General features: G+C 39.0%; 1 protein-coding gene across 4 annotated transcripts in view; it reads left to right on the top strand.

The window, feature by feature from the left end:
• The window catches only part of LOC128737303 (sodium/potassium-transporting ATPase subunit beta-1-interacting protein), a 93,902-nt gene that overhangs the window by 68,927 nt on the left and 8,468 nt on the right, over nt 1-16,507 (top strand). For 2 of the 4 annotated variants that reach the window (XM_053831919.1, XM_053831917.1), the window contains exon 6: nt 810-1,016. In XM_053831919.1, the coding sequence (XP_053687894.1) occupies nt 810-1,016 (207 nt within the window). Of the gene's footprint in view, nt 1-809; nt 9,498-16,507 lie in introns of those variants that run through there. The other 2 variants (XM_053831915.1, XM_053831916.1) reach the window with 1 other exon arrangement.

Below are 16,507 nucleotides of genomic sequence, written 5' to 3'. Positions count from 1 at the left end.
GACATTGGGTCAAGTTGCGGTCTTTGACAAATTGTTCATTGTTAACAAGAACTTAACTTTAACAAGAATTTACTGAAATTGTGCGAAAAAAAGTTTCGTGATATTTTCTGGAACAAGAATATATGTTCTTTGTGTCGTTCTAAAAGCTATACATTGAATTTCTAGGTTAAAAGTAATTTGGTATCATTACAATGCAAAGAAGAACAGCTCGTCTTGGAGCACCACATAAGCGAACCATATTTTACATCCCGCTTTCGATGCACCCAAACAGTGGCGAGTATCGAAACTTGAGCAAACCAGGCGCTGCTTAAACGGTCAGCATTTCATCCATTCCGACATACCTTTCAGGGGAAGCTTACTTCAATGGATTGGCCTATTTGCTTCATTAATATATTATTGGTTTGTACAGTAAACGAAGCGTTTTCTCTCTTATTATATGCCACATCATGCTTCCCATTCCCTGTTCGTTTCACACAGACACTGTATTGCGATACTGTTTGGTTTTATGTTCCTACGCCACAAACCTATATTCCGCACATTCGCCTGTTTGCTCGGTTTACCACCAATCTAGACCAAAAAGACCATGCGATAAGATCGCACTCGGTTGATTTCGTGCCAATATTATGTTGCATTAATTCTCCTATCAATCACAACCGCACGCACATGTCCTGACTTGTATGTAAAAAAAACTGAACGATCTTATCCTTTCCCAGCCTGATCAAATGAAACAAAAATCCTTTCAATCAATGAATCTGATAATGAAGTCAAGTGGGTGCTAAGTATGGAATAATTTCTCTCTTTTCCCGCAGTCGACTTTATGGGTGGCGATGCTAAAAGTCCCCAGCATACGGCAGTGCATCCAATGTACGTGAGCTATACTAGTTTACCTACCACGAACAGTGCCACTTCAACGCAGCTGAAGCAAGCCTCCGCTGCCAATGCTGCTGCTAAATCTCCTGCCCAAACAGCCATCATCAACAGCACGGTCATCAGCGCCAACAAACATAACAATAGCGGTAACCATTGCCTCAATAACACTAGCGCTAAGCTCGGTGTTGTACTCATGTCGATTAATGGCCACGGTAACAGGAATGCAAATTCATCCTCAAACACTAACACTCTGTTGTCGTCATCCTCGTCACCGTCATCGACTTTCACCAATTGCAACGGAAACGGTAGTAGTAGCATCAGCGGCAGTGGCTGCAATCCACCAGTCGGTGGCTTAACAACACACGAAGCACACATACCCCTTCACCAGCAACCAATGCCGCACCTACGTCCGCTCAGTCGAAATTCTAGCTTTAGCAAGACACGAAGCGGTCAAATACGTAAAAATAGCAGTAGTGCCAGTATTCGCTACACTGACGTAATTCAACAGCAACAACAACAACATCAACAACAGCACCAGCAGCAGGAGGACGAACAAAAGATAATCCCCAACGACGATGACACCTTCTTCATTCCAAAAAGTTCATCCTGTCGAAATAACTTCGGCATTAGCAATCCTTTCAACAATGTCTCCAGTCGGTACTATCGCGACGGCGATGGTGATTCACGAGCTGACGATGACGACAATACTCGTCTAATTACCGGTTCCTTACAGCAGCTGTCCCTTTCGACTCCGCTGAAGCGGAATCCTTCGATCACATCGAACGGCGGTACAGTCAGCGGTGGAACGGGCAACGACATCAACACAACAACGACTCCCAATAGTGAGAAAAACTCAATAGCATTCGATCGAAATTTTCCCCACGGGACGCGTCCCGATGCCAGCACTAACCAGCATAGAATAGGGTACAAAGCGTTTCAGTCAGTACAACCAGCTCCGCCACCAGTGCCACCCTTGCCTCAGCTGCACCTTCAGCACCATCAATTCGATAGCACCGAAAATTATCGAATGCCTTATCAGTACATAACGCGATCCCCGAACTTGAATCGCATTGCCAGACGAAATAACTCTAATCTAGTAAACAACAATAATAGCAGCGGCTCATCATCGCGTGTCATGAGTCCCAAATATTGTGACCAAATCCGCGAGCTGGGTGGACCGCCTAGCTATCATGGGCACGAGAACAACAACTACCCTGCGCCTCCATCAGCCGTTTCGCCCATCAACGGTGCTGCTGGTGCTGGCTACCCGGCAATGGTCATGCATCGTGCAAAGTCACAGGATCGGCTTTCGCATCGCAGCAGGAGGCACCATGGCGGAGGAGCACGTGGCCAGCACGGTGCCCAGCAACAGCAGCGGCCTCGCTCGTTCTGCAGCAACAACGGAATCTATCCGGACTATGTGATTATGGAACATCCTGACAGTTAGAAAGCCCAGCGGCAAAACCACAACACACAACACACTGAAAGAATGATTCCATCTGATTCGTCTGATTTTTGTCTGTCTACATTTCTTCGCGACTGCTCGCCTTTTGATGTTTGTCGCCCCGATAGGGATGTGAAATAGTGACGGGTGCCTGTCTGTCTACCATAATCGTCTACCATCTACGTCAGTGAACAGCGCGCACGCACGAATGCAAACAGAAGTTTAATCATTAAATTGGTTTCGATTTGAATTGCAATTGCTGCTGTACGACAGAATTTATCATCTACAATGTGATAGAACAAAGGGCAATTTATGTTGATGTCATTTTCTGCTCGCAGCTGGGAGCCAATGTCGTCATGTGCATCGTATGTGATGGATCCAAGCTTGTCGAGTCAATTTTTTCCAGAATCCTAACGATGTCGGGTTTAAACCGAAGGAAGTTGTTTGGTTATGGTATTGGTTTGTATGCTGATGCATAGTTGAAATGATTTTTTTGCATAATATTTAATGAATGAAGCATTATTTCGGTTTACTTTTATTACCATCTAATAATGAAAATTCAAGACATCGTTGCCGTAATAACCTGTGAACCATTAATGAAATTATTCTTAATAGTGACTATAACTATTAGCTTCTAAATTCGTTAAAATTTAGAGTTATAGAAAAGAGGAAATGTGATGTCATCTAAACTCTTCAAGCATCATTATTTGTAATTGTGAGACATGACCAACTCAGGGTTGTTTCTTATAAGATTACCTTCTTAGAATTTTAGAACATTTATCGTGCACGTTATATGCACCATCAGCGAACACAGTTTACTTAGGTAGTTGGTTTCTAGTTATTTTACAACTAATGTGCAATCGTTTCCGTTTATGACAAGGTAAATTAAGCTGTTAACTATGTATTATCTATCTCAGTTGCAAATTGCCCGAGATGTACACGGAAGTAATTTCATGAAGCCCACTACGGGTGCTGTTTATGACACGGTGATTATTTAAAGATTGTTTAAAGCTCCATTCATGCCACACCAATACGTTTCTGAATTCTGTGCAACAAATACTAAACAACTGCGATTCGTTTGTTCGCGTTCGATAATTAGAAATTAAATAAATAAAACAACAATAAAATAATTGGAATGAAAGTCTAGATTTCTTTCAACTCTTTTGTTCATGGCTGTTGGATTGGAATTAGCGTCTGAGCAGACTATTAAATGAGCTTTCATTTATGTTATTTTACCGACTTTCTGTCCATCGATTTTTGACGTAGGCTATAGAGGTCGGAAAATTGAAAGCCTATAGCCTTTTTTTCTATAGCCTTTCTGGGTAATTTTAATGTTAATTTTATGACGATCCGACCAGAGAAAATATGGGTAGGGGGCAGGCTTGGCGTACACTTTTCGCTTTGATTTTGCTCTTTTGATAACTGCATCTCAGCCAAGCAAAATTTGAAAAAGTGATGTAAGGGGCGTTTGTAGAATTTGTTATTATCTACAATATTCCTGAAGTAAGCATTACTGTGCATGCTGTATTTGTGGCGCTATAAGGCTGCTACCCTCTTGGTAGCAAAAAGAGCGCTCTTTTTGCTGCCCTACAGCGCCGTAAATACTAAAGATAAAACTTCATTTTCTTCAGCAATATTATAGATAATTACTAGCTCTACAAATGCTCCATACACCACCTTTTCAAATTCTGCTTGGCTGAGGAGCAGTAATCAAAAGAGCAAAATCAAAGCGAAAAGTGTATGCCAAGCCTGGTAGGGGGAAGTCCCCCAGTACCGGACACCAAAGTATTTTGACATATATAAACTCAACACTTACCATTACTTCAGTTTTTATTAACTGGAAGAGTAATTTAGAAAACTAATTTCCAATAAAAATAGGTTACACGTACTTGCGTCACTAATGAACCATTTTAGAAGCCAAATGAGAAATCGATATAAAACGTTACTTAAAAATTGTGTCTCCCAGTACCGGACACCTAATGGAAATCATAAAATAAACCAATTCAAAGATTATATTTGTGAAAAATACATTGCAAACTGTTTAAAATCTCTTATTGCTTGCATGCTTGTTGATTCTTGTTGAAAAATCAAGTTTTTACGCTCTTCATCGAATCCCTTCTGTTTTCTTCGAACAATTGATCATCAACTGGTTTCCTTGTTTGTTTCATATTCAAGATAACCGGTTTGGTATAAGTGATGTTTTATTTCTTTTTGCAAAATCTTGACTTCATTCAAGAATTTGACTGAACCAAGCAAACCATTTTGCTGTCCGGTATTGGGGGACGGCTCGGTGTCCGGCACTGGGTGACGGGAATCACTGAATTCAATTTATATTTTTAACGAATTGAATAACTTTATGGAAAAATTAACTATGGATGAGCTTGGAAAATTGGAAAAGCAACAATGAAAGATATTTTATACACGAAAAACGAAATTTTATGCGACCGAATAATACTGTAATGCTGATCTGAAAATTAGCCGAAACATAACAATTCGATCGGCGGTAGCTAAAAACAAACAAATCTCTGTTTTCATGAATGATTCTGACCTACAAAAACACACATTTTAATTTTTTGTCCTTTTTATTGATTTTATCATATCAGCTACTAAGGTGCACCATTTAAATTATGAAAGTCAGAACCCAAGTAGCACACTATAGGTCCGTTTAGTTGAAGCAACTGGATTACGACTGAAATTGGTCATAATTCGGTTACCACAACTACTTTGTAACAACCGTGCTAGTAGGGAAGTGCCCGGTATTGGAAGCTGTCCGGTGCTGGGGGACTTCCCCCTACTACAGCCTAATATTTCAGTAACTCGCGGTACAAATCAGATATAAAGAGACACCGCTCCTAGAAAATTATATTTTTCATTTTATGTATACCTTTTTATATATATCTACTTAAACACCGTAAGTGCTTTGTTTGCAAAGCTCAAAGGTTAAAAAACTCTTTAAAAATTTGTTCCAATGCGTTTAAATTCTAAAAACTTATACTCTTTTTTACTTCCAAAATAACAACATCATATAAATAAATTTGAAGAAATAGCAACTCTGAATTACTTAGCTGCGATTGAAATGTTTGTCCACTAGAAATCGGCACGTGAAATTTTCGTGAAAATAGATAATTCGCATCCCCTGTAAAACGCATGTGAGTTCTAAGTAGTTTACTGGTTTACGAACTGCGCGTACTGCGAACTGGCTTGCGTGCATGCCAGCATAATTTGATCAGCTAGAAAATGGAGTCTAACAACAAGAAAATGAAATCATTACTTATTTTTTCGCGTTAAAACATAGAACGTATAGAATATTACATGGTTGAACCTAACCTCACTATTTTGACGTGCGGCAATTGTTTGTTTACTACGACTTAGAATGAAAACTCGAGCTATCAATGTGAATATTGTTAACAACGGTGTGCGGGAAAGTACAAAAACTGCTGTTCACCGGTAATTTGAAGGATGAACACCGCTGGAAAATATCCCCCGCTAATTGGATATCCATTAATCCGACGATCCGATAATTCGGATCTCGCTAATCCGGAAATAACCGAATTAAAAAGGATTTCACATCTTCTTTCAATCAAATACTGCATTCGTTGGGCGTCTTCGTTGGAGTCAAGATGGCACTCCTTCTAATAGAAAGACGTCCGAAAGCAACAGTAGAACAAATGATAAGTTTATTGACTAACTGAATTCATGAATTACTAGGATCTTTCCCACTCTACCATAAATTTTCTTAACTCCTAATAGCCGTCTTGCTTCTTGTAGTTTCGGGTAGAGGATAGTTTGGCAGCTATTCAGTGTGCCTCTTCTAAATTGTTGCCAAAGGAACCTACACCACTGAGGGCATACATCTGGCCTGGTCCCTTATATGAGCTTTCTCGGCTTTCGAGGTCGCGGGGTCAAATAGTGTTGGCACGGCGCTACAGTCGGTCATACCGAACTGCCGCAAGCATTTCATTCACGTAAATCTTCTGGTCCAGCGTAATCTTCCCTATCATGCGAGTCCCACGGATACTGGTCCGTGAGCTCAAATGTTCCGTTGCCCTCCAAGGATTTGATTTCTGCCAGCATGGTCTCTCGACAAATGTCGCTGTTTCGGTATGTCGCATATCGTTTGCATCTAAGAGGCTAAGACATTGAAGTCTTTTGAAAGGTGGCACCGAAACTCATTTTAAAATCAAGGTACTTGCCTGAAATCCGGCATTCCCGTCCACTGCGCCTTGTAGTTTCGAACTAGTATTCTGGTTGTGGAGGAAGAGCAGATGCTGATACTGCTGTTGCAGGTTTGCACACGTTATCCTCCAGATGTTTCTCAGGCTTAGAACGAATTTCAGTATGGTCTTCCGCCAGATTGGAATGTAGTTCGTTAGCAACATCATATTCTGCTACAGGAAACTCCATCACATCTTGGTCAATAGTTTCTCTTGTCTCTCTTGTCTTGTGCTCGCTCAGGAACACGCCGTTCCGGCTTACGAAAACTTTCTACGTTGTGGGTTGTAGACAAGGTATCCCTTGGTTCCTGCTGCATATCCAACGAATACTCCTGCCTCGGACTTGAAATCCCATTTCTTCCTTCCCACGGTGCCACTAGAGGACGTGCAATTAGCGCATGAGTACTTTATATTCGAACATTCAAAGTTTGACAGATCGACACTTAATGCTAGACGATTTAAAACTGCTTCTCAAAGTGAAAACTTTTAGATGAATCGGGTTGAATTCTCGGTTAATTTTTAAATAATAACCTTGAATAGTAACCTCCAATTCAATACTTAACACATGGATCATGATCGGTCGTTAAGCCCCCGGAGCCATAAAATAAGTTAATCACTTTCGAAAGTGAAAACTCATTAAGCTTTGAGCTCTCCAATTGCGGGTATAATTCCACAAGCAGATCTTTCTATCAGTTTTAACATTATTTCATTAACTCGTAGATTGGTACTGTGGACTTCATAAAACAGCGGTTTTATTTTTCACAATGAAGCAATGCAATGTGCTAGACCTCGTTGATCGTCCGGCCTTTTGATGGAAGAAAAACTGTACGTTTCCCAAAATACAGAGGCCCAGGTCATGACCTTATCTGCTGTCTTTTTTGCTTCCTCTCCCACTGAGGCTCTCCTCGAGTCTGGAGTATCCATGTTCCATCCATGGATATGTACTGATTCAAAAAGCTTCTTTTTTATTATGTGTAATAATAGCTATATTAAATCAAAGCTAACCAAATAGTATAGAGAATCAAATAGCCTATTAGTGCTCTCGGCTTCATCTCACTGACGCGAATCATAACAATGATGCAGCAGCATAAAAAGGATTTTTTGTTATACCATAATTTATTGTGAGCCATCGAACAATTGAACAACGTTACGGCTATACCCCCCCCCCCCTCCCCACCCCCCTTCCTCAACGCAATCCTCTGCCTGTAATGGCAATCAAAAAATAATTATTTCTTCCAAGTATACATGTTCTACTGAATGGAAATTCAACAAAATTTAATTTCATTCATAGGGAAAGTCTTATTTTATTGATCCGTATCCAATGGTGGCGAATAAAACAATATTGTTGATTTGAAAGCCTTCTGTACCAGTACCAGTATACTGCATGTGAGTGAGAGTTATGGCGCAGTATGGCTATTAAACCACGAAATGGAATCGGAAAATATTGGCATGGCGCCTGTCGTACTAATTTGCGGTATTCGTGCTGGAAACGATATTCAATCGGGCTGCGCGATATTGGAAAGTTACCCTTGCCCTTGCTGCTCTTCTACTGCTGCTTTCTTGTAAAGAGACAGGTGAAGCGTGCAACAACGATGCAGGGTATTATATTGTTTTGAAAAGATTAATTGTCCGGATTTTTGAGTTCCTAAGGCTACTAATCCACGCGTCTCTTACACGAAGAACTCTATTATGGTATGCAAGCTCTAGCGGCAGCGACGACATCTGTTTGTAGCTCCCATCCCCGCAGGCCTAGCAGGGCTGAAGGTGACATTTTATTGAAAGGAAGGTGAACCAAAGGTTCCGTTTTCCCGTCGCATCGTCCGCTCTGCATGGGGATCAATTAATATTTGACAACAGACTCGTAACAAAATCACTTTTGCGGCTTCTGTCGGGGCGCGTCCCTTAGAGGCTCAAGTTTGGCTTCTATCTAGTGTGATAAATTCGATTTCCGATCCGAACCCATGTAATCTACATGTTGAGATTGAAAACCCGTCACTATTTCACATTCGACATCGGTTGATACAAACGAAAAGAGAAAAAAACATTCACTATTTTGTACTGTGCAACGTTCCTTACAAGACAAATGCTTCTGTAAAAAGTTATATTAAGTTATAATAAGACATTTGAATAAAGATTATTGAATGAATGACAACCTCGATTAGTAAATCTAACCCAGTAGCAAAATTTGATCCTGTACTATGTACGTTGTAGTTAATATATCATTTTTTACTATGTAGAATCCACTGTTATCAAGTTAGAAGAACCTAAAGCAAGTAGTTTAAAACTTTTGATTAGTAGTGATATAGAAAACTGTTTCGTTTGTTGGGCTGCCACAGAGCAGTCAGTAGGAACATTCGTTGAGTATATACGATTTCAAACCAAAGTGTAACTAGAAAAAGTTTACAAAGTAAAAACGAATAGCGTTTATCACTAATATGCTTTCCACAAATTGCCGTACAAAAATTAAACAAAATAAAACCGAAATAGAATGCAAAACATAGGTACATAACTTAAAGGTGGATTCACCGCGCATAAAAAACTGCCTCTTGTGCAACCGACTACTGATATGTAGGTATAGCTGAGCTAGACTAGGCAATGAGCTAGACTGTAACTTGATTACGCATTTCGATGTATCATTTCAAACCGCCGTTCGCTTAGGATGAGTTGCTACTCGTTCCTGGACATAAAAAAAAGTGATTGATTCTTTGTTAGGTACATAATTTTGTTCGATCTAGGTTAGGTTAGTTTTACATGCGAAATAAGACGAAACTAGAGTGAAGCAACAGCAATAAGAATACAATCAAACTGGAAAATGAAAAAAATAAAGCAAACGTTTTTTATTCGTTTTTCTTTTTATATCAAAAGACCTAAATTTGTTTCATTTCATCCACGTGTTCGAATCAAATTTGTCGTCATTCATAGGTTTTCGTTTCCATATATCCGTGTTGTGACAATACTGTAATCCGAAAATTGACCACCGCTTATCGTTGTGAAACATCAATTTTAATTTCGTTGATTTATTAATGAAATCTTATCATTCTACTTGTAAAAATAACCGTTAGTTAATTTACCATAGAAAAAACATTTATTAATTTTTATTAACAAACTATTAGGCCTAACTAGAGATGGTTCTGTGTGTAGCTAATAAAGGTACTAACATTTTCTCCCCCATTTCACAAAACAAAAAAATATTTTGCTCTCATCCGTATCATTTCAGTGACATTTAAAAAACAACAAAAAAAAGTTTATCTCGTAGTCCTAATAAGTTTTAAATCAACAGGAACTAAGTTTTATCTTCTTTATCTACATTGAGCAGGTTTGCTCGACAGGGTTCGTAAGTATTTGTACAGTTCAACCCATCTCCTAAAAATTTACGAAAGAGCAGTTTTGCGCAAATCGCATTCCTCCTATTTTGGTCAAGTTATCTATTTTTTTTTCGAACAAGATGCAACAGCCATGTGATGTAAACAGTTTTAGAAACTGATATTGCGAAAATCAGTTATACTTCTTCTTTAAAAACTTTATATTTGGAAATTTTGTCTGATAGAGAGAAGATCCTTTACAAATTTGTTGCTGAATCAATGGACTGAAAAACGGCCATGAAATGTTAAATACTCAAAATTGAAAACTCAAAAAATAGAATTTTGCTTCTCTCAGAACATCGCATGTTTGTTTTATAAAAATTACTGACTGATAGAATTCAAAGGCGATTACTAATATTGCCCAAACTTTTAAAGCTGAACGGCTGTACGTTTCAACAACATTCATCACCTCTCCTGTCCGTAATTTTAAACATAAAAAATGAGGAGAAATTACGAAGAAATAATGAAGAAATGTTTTGTCCTGTTTCCTAAGCTGCAACCAAGACACAAAGCTCCCTTTCAATGAGGAGAACGTGCTGCACAAGTACTGAACCAAGGCACAAACATTGCTTTACAGTATTCAGACCCAGTGCTATAACATCTACAGATTTTTGTGGATATTTCAAACAAAGATCTCATTCACAGAATTGGACTAGATGATTTCTTCACACTCCAGACTCCAGTAATTCCCTAAACATCTTTTAACGCCTAAAGTTTGTTTTATAGTTTGTTAATGGTAAGACTCACCACAAAGAGAATTCTAAAAAGTCTGTACGCAGTTTTTCGCATGAAAGGGTTGTTGGTGTCGTAAACTGGCTACTCGTTAGGAAATGTTGCTATGGTTTCCCAACTATCCACGGTCATCTGCAATTCAGGGTTGCTGCGAGTAGTTACGCTCATGTACACTAGTTGGACTCTATTGCCTCACGGAAGCAAAATTTGTAAAAGTCATACTTGTAACAATTATAAAGCTATGTGTGATGTACTATCTTTCTAAATAGAGTACTGCATTTTTTTATTTATTTTTTTTTTTAACTTTTACTTTTAGTAAACTTTTTTACTAATAAATGAACGTTCGTTTGCCAATGAAAAGGTTACAGCCTTACTTCAGCATAAATACAAAAAAACAATACAGTACTCTATTCAGAAAGATTGTAGACTACACTCAGCTCCAGAAACGTTTTATACATGATTTTTACAGATTTTGCTTCTAAGAGGCATTACAATGAGCTTAAGTGAGTGTAACTGAGCATAGCAACGCTGCTGCTATGGCTTTCACCTGTCGCCAGGAGAGATTTGCAACAATAATCTGAATACATTTGACTATACTACGCCACCCAGAGCCCCTAAGTCTGCCTCTTCTGCGTTATCCCGGCGGATACCAGTTGAGTGTCTTCCTGCAGATGTCGTCCGCTCCTCTCCTCAACATAGGGGTAATAGAGGCATAATGAGCATACGGGGCAAAATGGGCCATCGTTCGTTTGGGCATATTGGGCAATCAATTTCGCTAATTTGATTAGTGAACTTGTTGATAATGTTCTTAATAAGCATCTCAACAAAAATCACGTCCAAATTCGTTGACATGTCTGAGATATTGAGAAAAAGCTCGAGCTGATTCAGGATTGTAAAAATACTATAAGAATTGCAACCCACAAAATAAGCTCTATAGCCATTTGTTGCGTGCTATGGACTTCTCCACTCCATGTAAGGTTACTATTACCATATATGAACAATTACTTTGTATAATTGAGATATTTTTTTGTTTTAACGCGTTATTATAATTATTTTTGATTAGCATAGCTGTAAGGGGCACAATGAGCATGCCTGGCAATGTATTTGTACATAACCAATAAAGGCTGGAAAGTAATATAAACATAAAAATGACACAGTCAAGTATAATGTTGCGTATCGACGATCGTGAATTGGAAATGCAAGTGTGAGGCCACCAAGCCCGAATAATGTATCCAGACAACGAGTAACGGAGGCCCCCAGCTGTCTACGCTGACACGCACCACGTCCTGCAGACAATAGAATGGATTTCATATTGAAAATTCGTGTTAGGGTCGGTAAGGTGATTTGATTTCAGCGCTAAATATTCCAAAAGTCGTAAAGGTCACCGTTCATCAGAAAAGTCGCTGTTTCTCAGATATTGCTGCGAAGCGCTGATGCAAAATTTACAGTAACAGTGCTGGGTAAGCTTTCAGCATGTCGGTTGAAATACAGACTATTCCTGGTGGTCTGCAAGACTCCATATATCTGAATTTAGCTTCAATTTCAACTAACGACGGCGCCTCGAAGTTAACTAGGGTGCTGCTGAGTTCGTTGACCTGCACTATTTAAGACTCGGAAGAGTTGTTTGAATGTTCAGTTCAATGGTTAATCTTGTCTGTACGATCGAACACCAGCTCTGTCCTTGAGCGACATCCTCGCATTGGTGCTATCACCGCTAAGGCGAAGAATGATTAATTGGAAGAACTGAAAATTTCAATATAGACCAAAAATTATCGGGTTATGCAATGGTAGGTGGGGCTCACACCCATGCACTTTCAGTTGGTACCCGAATGTTTTACTCACTAAACTACTGGCTACTAAACCGGTTGTATTAGGTAGTCTAATACCGAATTTTGTTTCATTCAAAAACAAAATTAGGTTTAGACTTTACGTCATCACCATGTAGTCATACACGAGTAAATAAAAAAGAAAAAACCACTAAGGCGGCACTGGTTTGTGCACGCTCAATCCTGCTTTTCCCCGTTTTTGGAATCAGGCAACTATCGTTTTTATTATTTCCCGTCTCATCTACGCCGCGTGAGGTGGTTCTAACTCGGCCATTTTTGAGAAGGAAAGATAATTTTGCTCTAGCAATCTATAGCAAGACTATAGATTACAGAGGCGACAAGGCACTCAAAACCCGCTAAATTCTGAATCAGAACGGAGAGTTACCTTTATTTGTGATGATACTCACCGTTTTGATTCAAGATTTAGCGGTTTTTGAGTGCCTTGTCGCCTCTGTAATCTATAGTTTCTGTAGGAATACTGTTTTCTGTTACAATCACTCATCTTGCGTACCGTCATCCGGGGATACTTGCAACACCGGGGTTACTTGCATCACTTCGGCGCATCGCGCTTTTGACAGCTCTAACGCAATTGTTTGTTAACATGATCATTTATACCCAATGCCATTTTAAAGAAGGGACGTTTATCTATTGTTTAGTTAAGTTTAATCCGTTACATCATTGCTTTGCTTGTTTTTATACGATAGGAAAGTAATTTCACTTTCAAAGTAGGAAAAATGGATGTGCATAGTTGTGTCAGTTCATTGACATGGAATTATTTTTTATTGTTTGGTTACTGTACACAATAAGTGCATCACACAAGCTAACAAATAGCAACTTTCAACTTTTTTTATATTTTGAACTTGGAGAAGAAACGATGAATTCGTATTGTTACTTCCAATATGGCGCGGCTTGCAGCACTTGCAAAAAGGAAAATTATCGTAATAGACAGTATGTACAAAAAAAAATGTGCATCTGAACGATATTATTTTGTCTACCACCATCTCCAGAAAACAAAATTGGGTAACAAAAAACGCCTCCAGTATCTCTTGTTTTACTACAAATACATTCAAAATATCTAAAAATAGTCATTCGCGGTTTGAAATCAGATATAAAATCATAAAAAACGCAAAATCAGAAAAGTGTTGCAAGTAACCCCGTTTACTGGGTAACTTGCAACACCCCTATTTTCGGTTCATTCTACAGATTCATTTAGTTTATATTTTTTCTCATAATCATAAATCAAAAGTACTCACAGCTATACAAGTTTTGACCACTTACACTTGGACCTAAACTGTATACTTCGAAAGTTATACTAAGTCAAAATTCAAAAGTATTGCAAGTATCCCCGGATGACGGTAGCAAGAGCACAACTTCAAGCAGAACTGTAACCTCCCAGTTTGGCTTCGAAGTACGACGCTGGTCTAACAAACTAGTCGTCGGATGTGCGAATCTCAGCTGAGAGACGCCTGGAAGATTGTCCTGTGCTCTAATAGCTGTGAAATCTGTTGAACAAAAACAGAAGTTTCTAAAACGGAATGAAGCATCTAGGCTTTGCTTCGCTTTGATTTTACAAGCCTCCTTTCTTCACATACAGGAGATATTTACTCTGAATTCCAAAAAGAATATCGTACAGCCAAGTTTACGGACTGAAACGATTTGCTCCGTGACCTTCAGAGCAATGCATTCGGTAGCGATCCGGTAGAAAAAGAAAGATGAAACGAAATTGAAGTTCATTCGGGGACAGAGTAAAGCAGCAAAGCGTTGCTAAAGAAAATATTCTCCTCGCTTTTCGGAGAAGGTAACATTCGACAAAGAGAGAGCACACGAATTGTCCTGCGCTTTGCTAAGAATTAACATTCGGCTCGGCCCTGCATTCCGATCGGGCCCGTTTCGATGAGAAACCATATTTTGAATTCAGATCGAGGTGTATTATGACATATAGTTGACACTGATCGGAACCGGCTTCAATCGGTATGATAGAACAGAGGCGATTATTTTCAGAGTACAGTAGCTTGATAGTTCAGCGAATTCCTGATTGATTTTCAATATTTTTAAATTTATCGATCGGAAAATCTTCTACGCATTGATTCGAAAGAAAAAAAAGATCCTATTTAGTAAGTCGCTATTGGAATAAGCATAAATATCAACCATTGTCTTGTATGAAAACGTGGTAGCCAAAATACCCATGCATGTGGCTTGACACAGCCATTCTCCAAGTGAGGAATCACTCTTAAGGATTAGCAAATGTCTCATCCGAAAATGGGTTTCGTGTGTTCAATTTGTTGCATTGCAACAATTAGTTGCAATCCTTTACATACTTTCGATTGTATTGCTTTCAAAAATGAACATACCTGAAAGCAGAATGGCAAGAAACAAGAAAACTGCAAAGAGCATCAGCTGATTGTCAATTTGTTAGCGGCATTATTTTGAACTGGTTATCCACAGGTTAGTTGAAAGGCAAAAATATTCAAATAAATCATAATGTCACTATGTACGGCACTAGCAACTGTTCGGTCCACATTAATTCACTATCATTTTCTGTTCATTTGGAGCAGTTATGGCAAATATTTTATGTTTTGAGCCAGATCTTTAAGCCAACGTTCGTCATCTGCATACCAGCTTCAAACTAGCTACTTAAAGTTAACTGGTGATGCTGCTGCAAGTCACGCAAAAGTCTCTTATAATGCAATACCATCGCTATTTATAGTATCGATACAGAGTGGGACAAGACGTGAATTAGGTAATAGAGAATCATTGAAGCAATGCTTAATTTAAAAATTGTATTGTTGCTCTTTACCCAAGCTGGCGGATTCGCTGATCGAACCAAGCTATAACGGGAGCCAATTATAACCGGATTTGAATCCAGGATTTCCCCCAGGTCCCACGATTCGCCGATAATGCGAACCCGTTGAGCCACAGAGGAGTGGTTGATCGCTATCAGAAACAAAATTGAAGGCGATTTTCTTAGACTGTAAACCAGTTGCCACTTTTCGAGCAATTGCATTTAAGCTTTTATGGCAACCAAGCATCATCATTGCAAAAAGCTTGTAGCATCAGGGCTTGAAAAGGGATCGCAAGTTGAATGTGACTGCAGTGAATGCGAACTTTTCGCATTCAAACTCCGCTTTTTGAACGATCATTTGACTGTTTTTTGAATCCAGTTAATCTGCCGCTTGCGCTGCTGCCGTCTTACAATTCATGCGGCATCTCAGCAAAAGCTAATTGACTGTTTTGCAGTCATTCGCTGCTCCAAACGGTAAAGGCAACTTGATCGAAACGAAAATGTTAAAAAGCTTTAGAACGCATTCGTTCTACTGCATGCAATTCGCTATGTAAGCACAAATCGATCTCTTGTACTCTCATGGAACTGCCATATGGAAAGTTTGTGAAGATTTGGTGCAAAGTTTTGTCTATCCTATTCACTCTTTAACAAACCTATGCACCGACTTCACAAATAGAACAAACTTGGGAAGGTGGCAGCACCGTTTCGCGCACATAGCGAATCGGCGTTTGACTGAGCAAACTGCCAGTTGTGTTACGCATAGCGTTCGTATTCCACCACTAAACGGACGGTGTGAACATGAATGCGCGTTCGGTCGAAGCCCTGTGTAGCATGTAACAGTGTCTAAATAATGAGAATTGAGATCAGTGGATCTTTAAAACCAAAAAACAAGCATATAAAGTGAACACTCATACTATCACGGACTAGTTTATTAAAATTAAAAGAACGTCGAATTAAGCCCTCTTCAAACTGTAGGATTTCAAACTGTAGTGAATTAAGCTCAATCCCAAAACAGTCTAGAACATGTTGCAACCAAATTTGTTCGATGATAATTCAGAGTTTCTACGAAGTAGAATCGGACTTTTATATTTTAGGTATATAGAAAGTAAGTTTAGTAAAACTTTAAAATTTATATATTGTAACATGTTAGTACATTGTAATGAACGTATAAATTGAAATCGGCATTAGAGCAAACAAATATTTTAAAGACATTTACGCTTTCTGCAACAAAGGATAGTTAATTAATAATTCTACCCAGGTAACTAATGAGCATAAGC

Source organism: Sabethes cyaneus, chromosome 2 (assembly GCF_943734655.1).
Source record: "Sabethes cyaneus chromosome 2, idSabCyanKW18_F2, whole genome shotgun sequence".
NCBI classification, from domain to species: Eukaryota; Metazoa; Arthropoda; class Insecta; order Diptera; family Culicidae; genus Sabethes; species Sabethes cyaneus.
The sequence above is the reverse complement of the archived record's forward strand: the minus strand, read 5'-3'. Positions and strand labels throughout refer to the sequence as shown.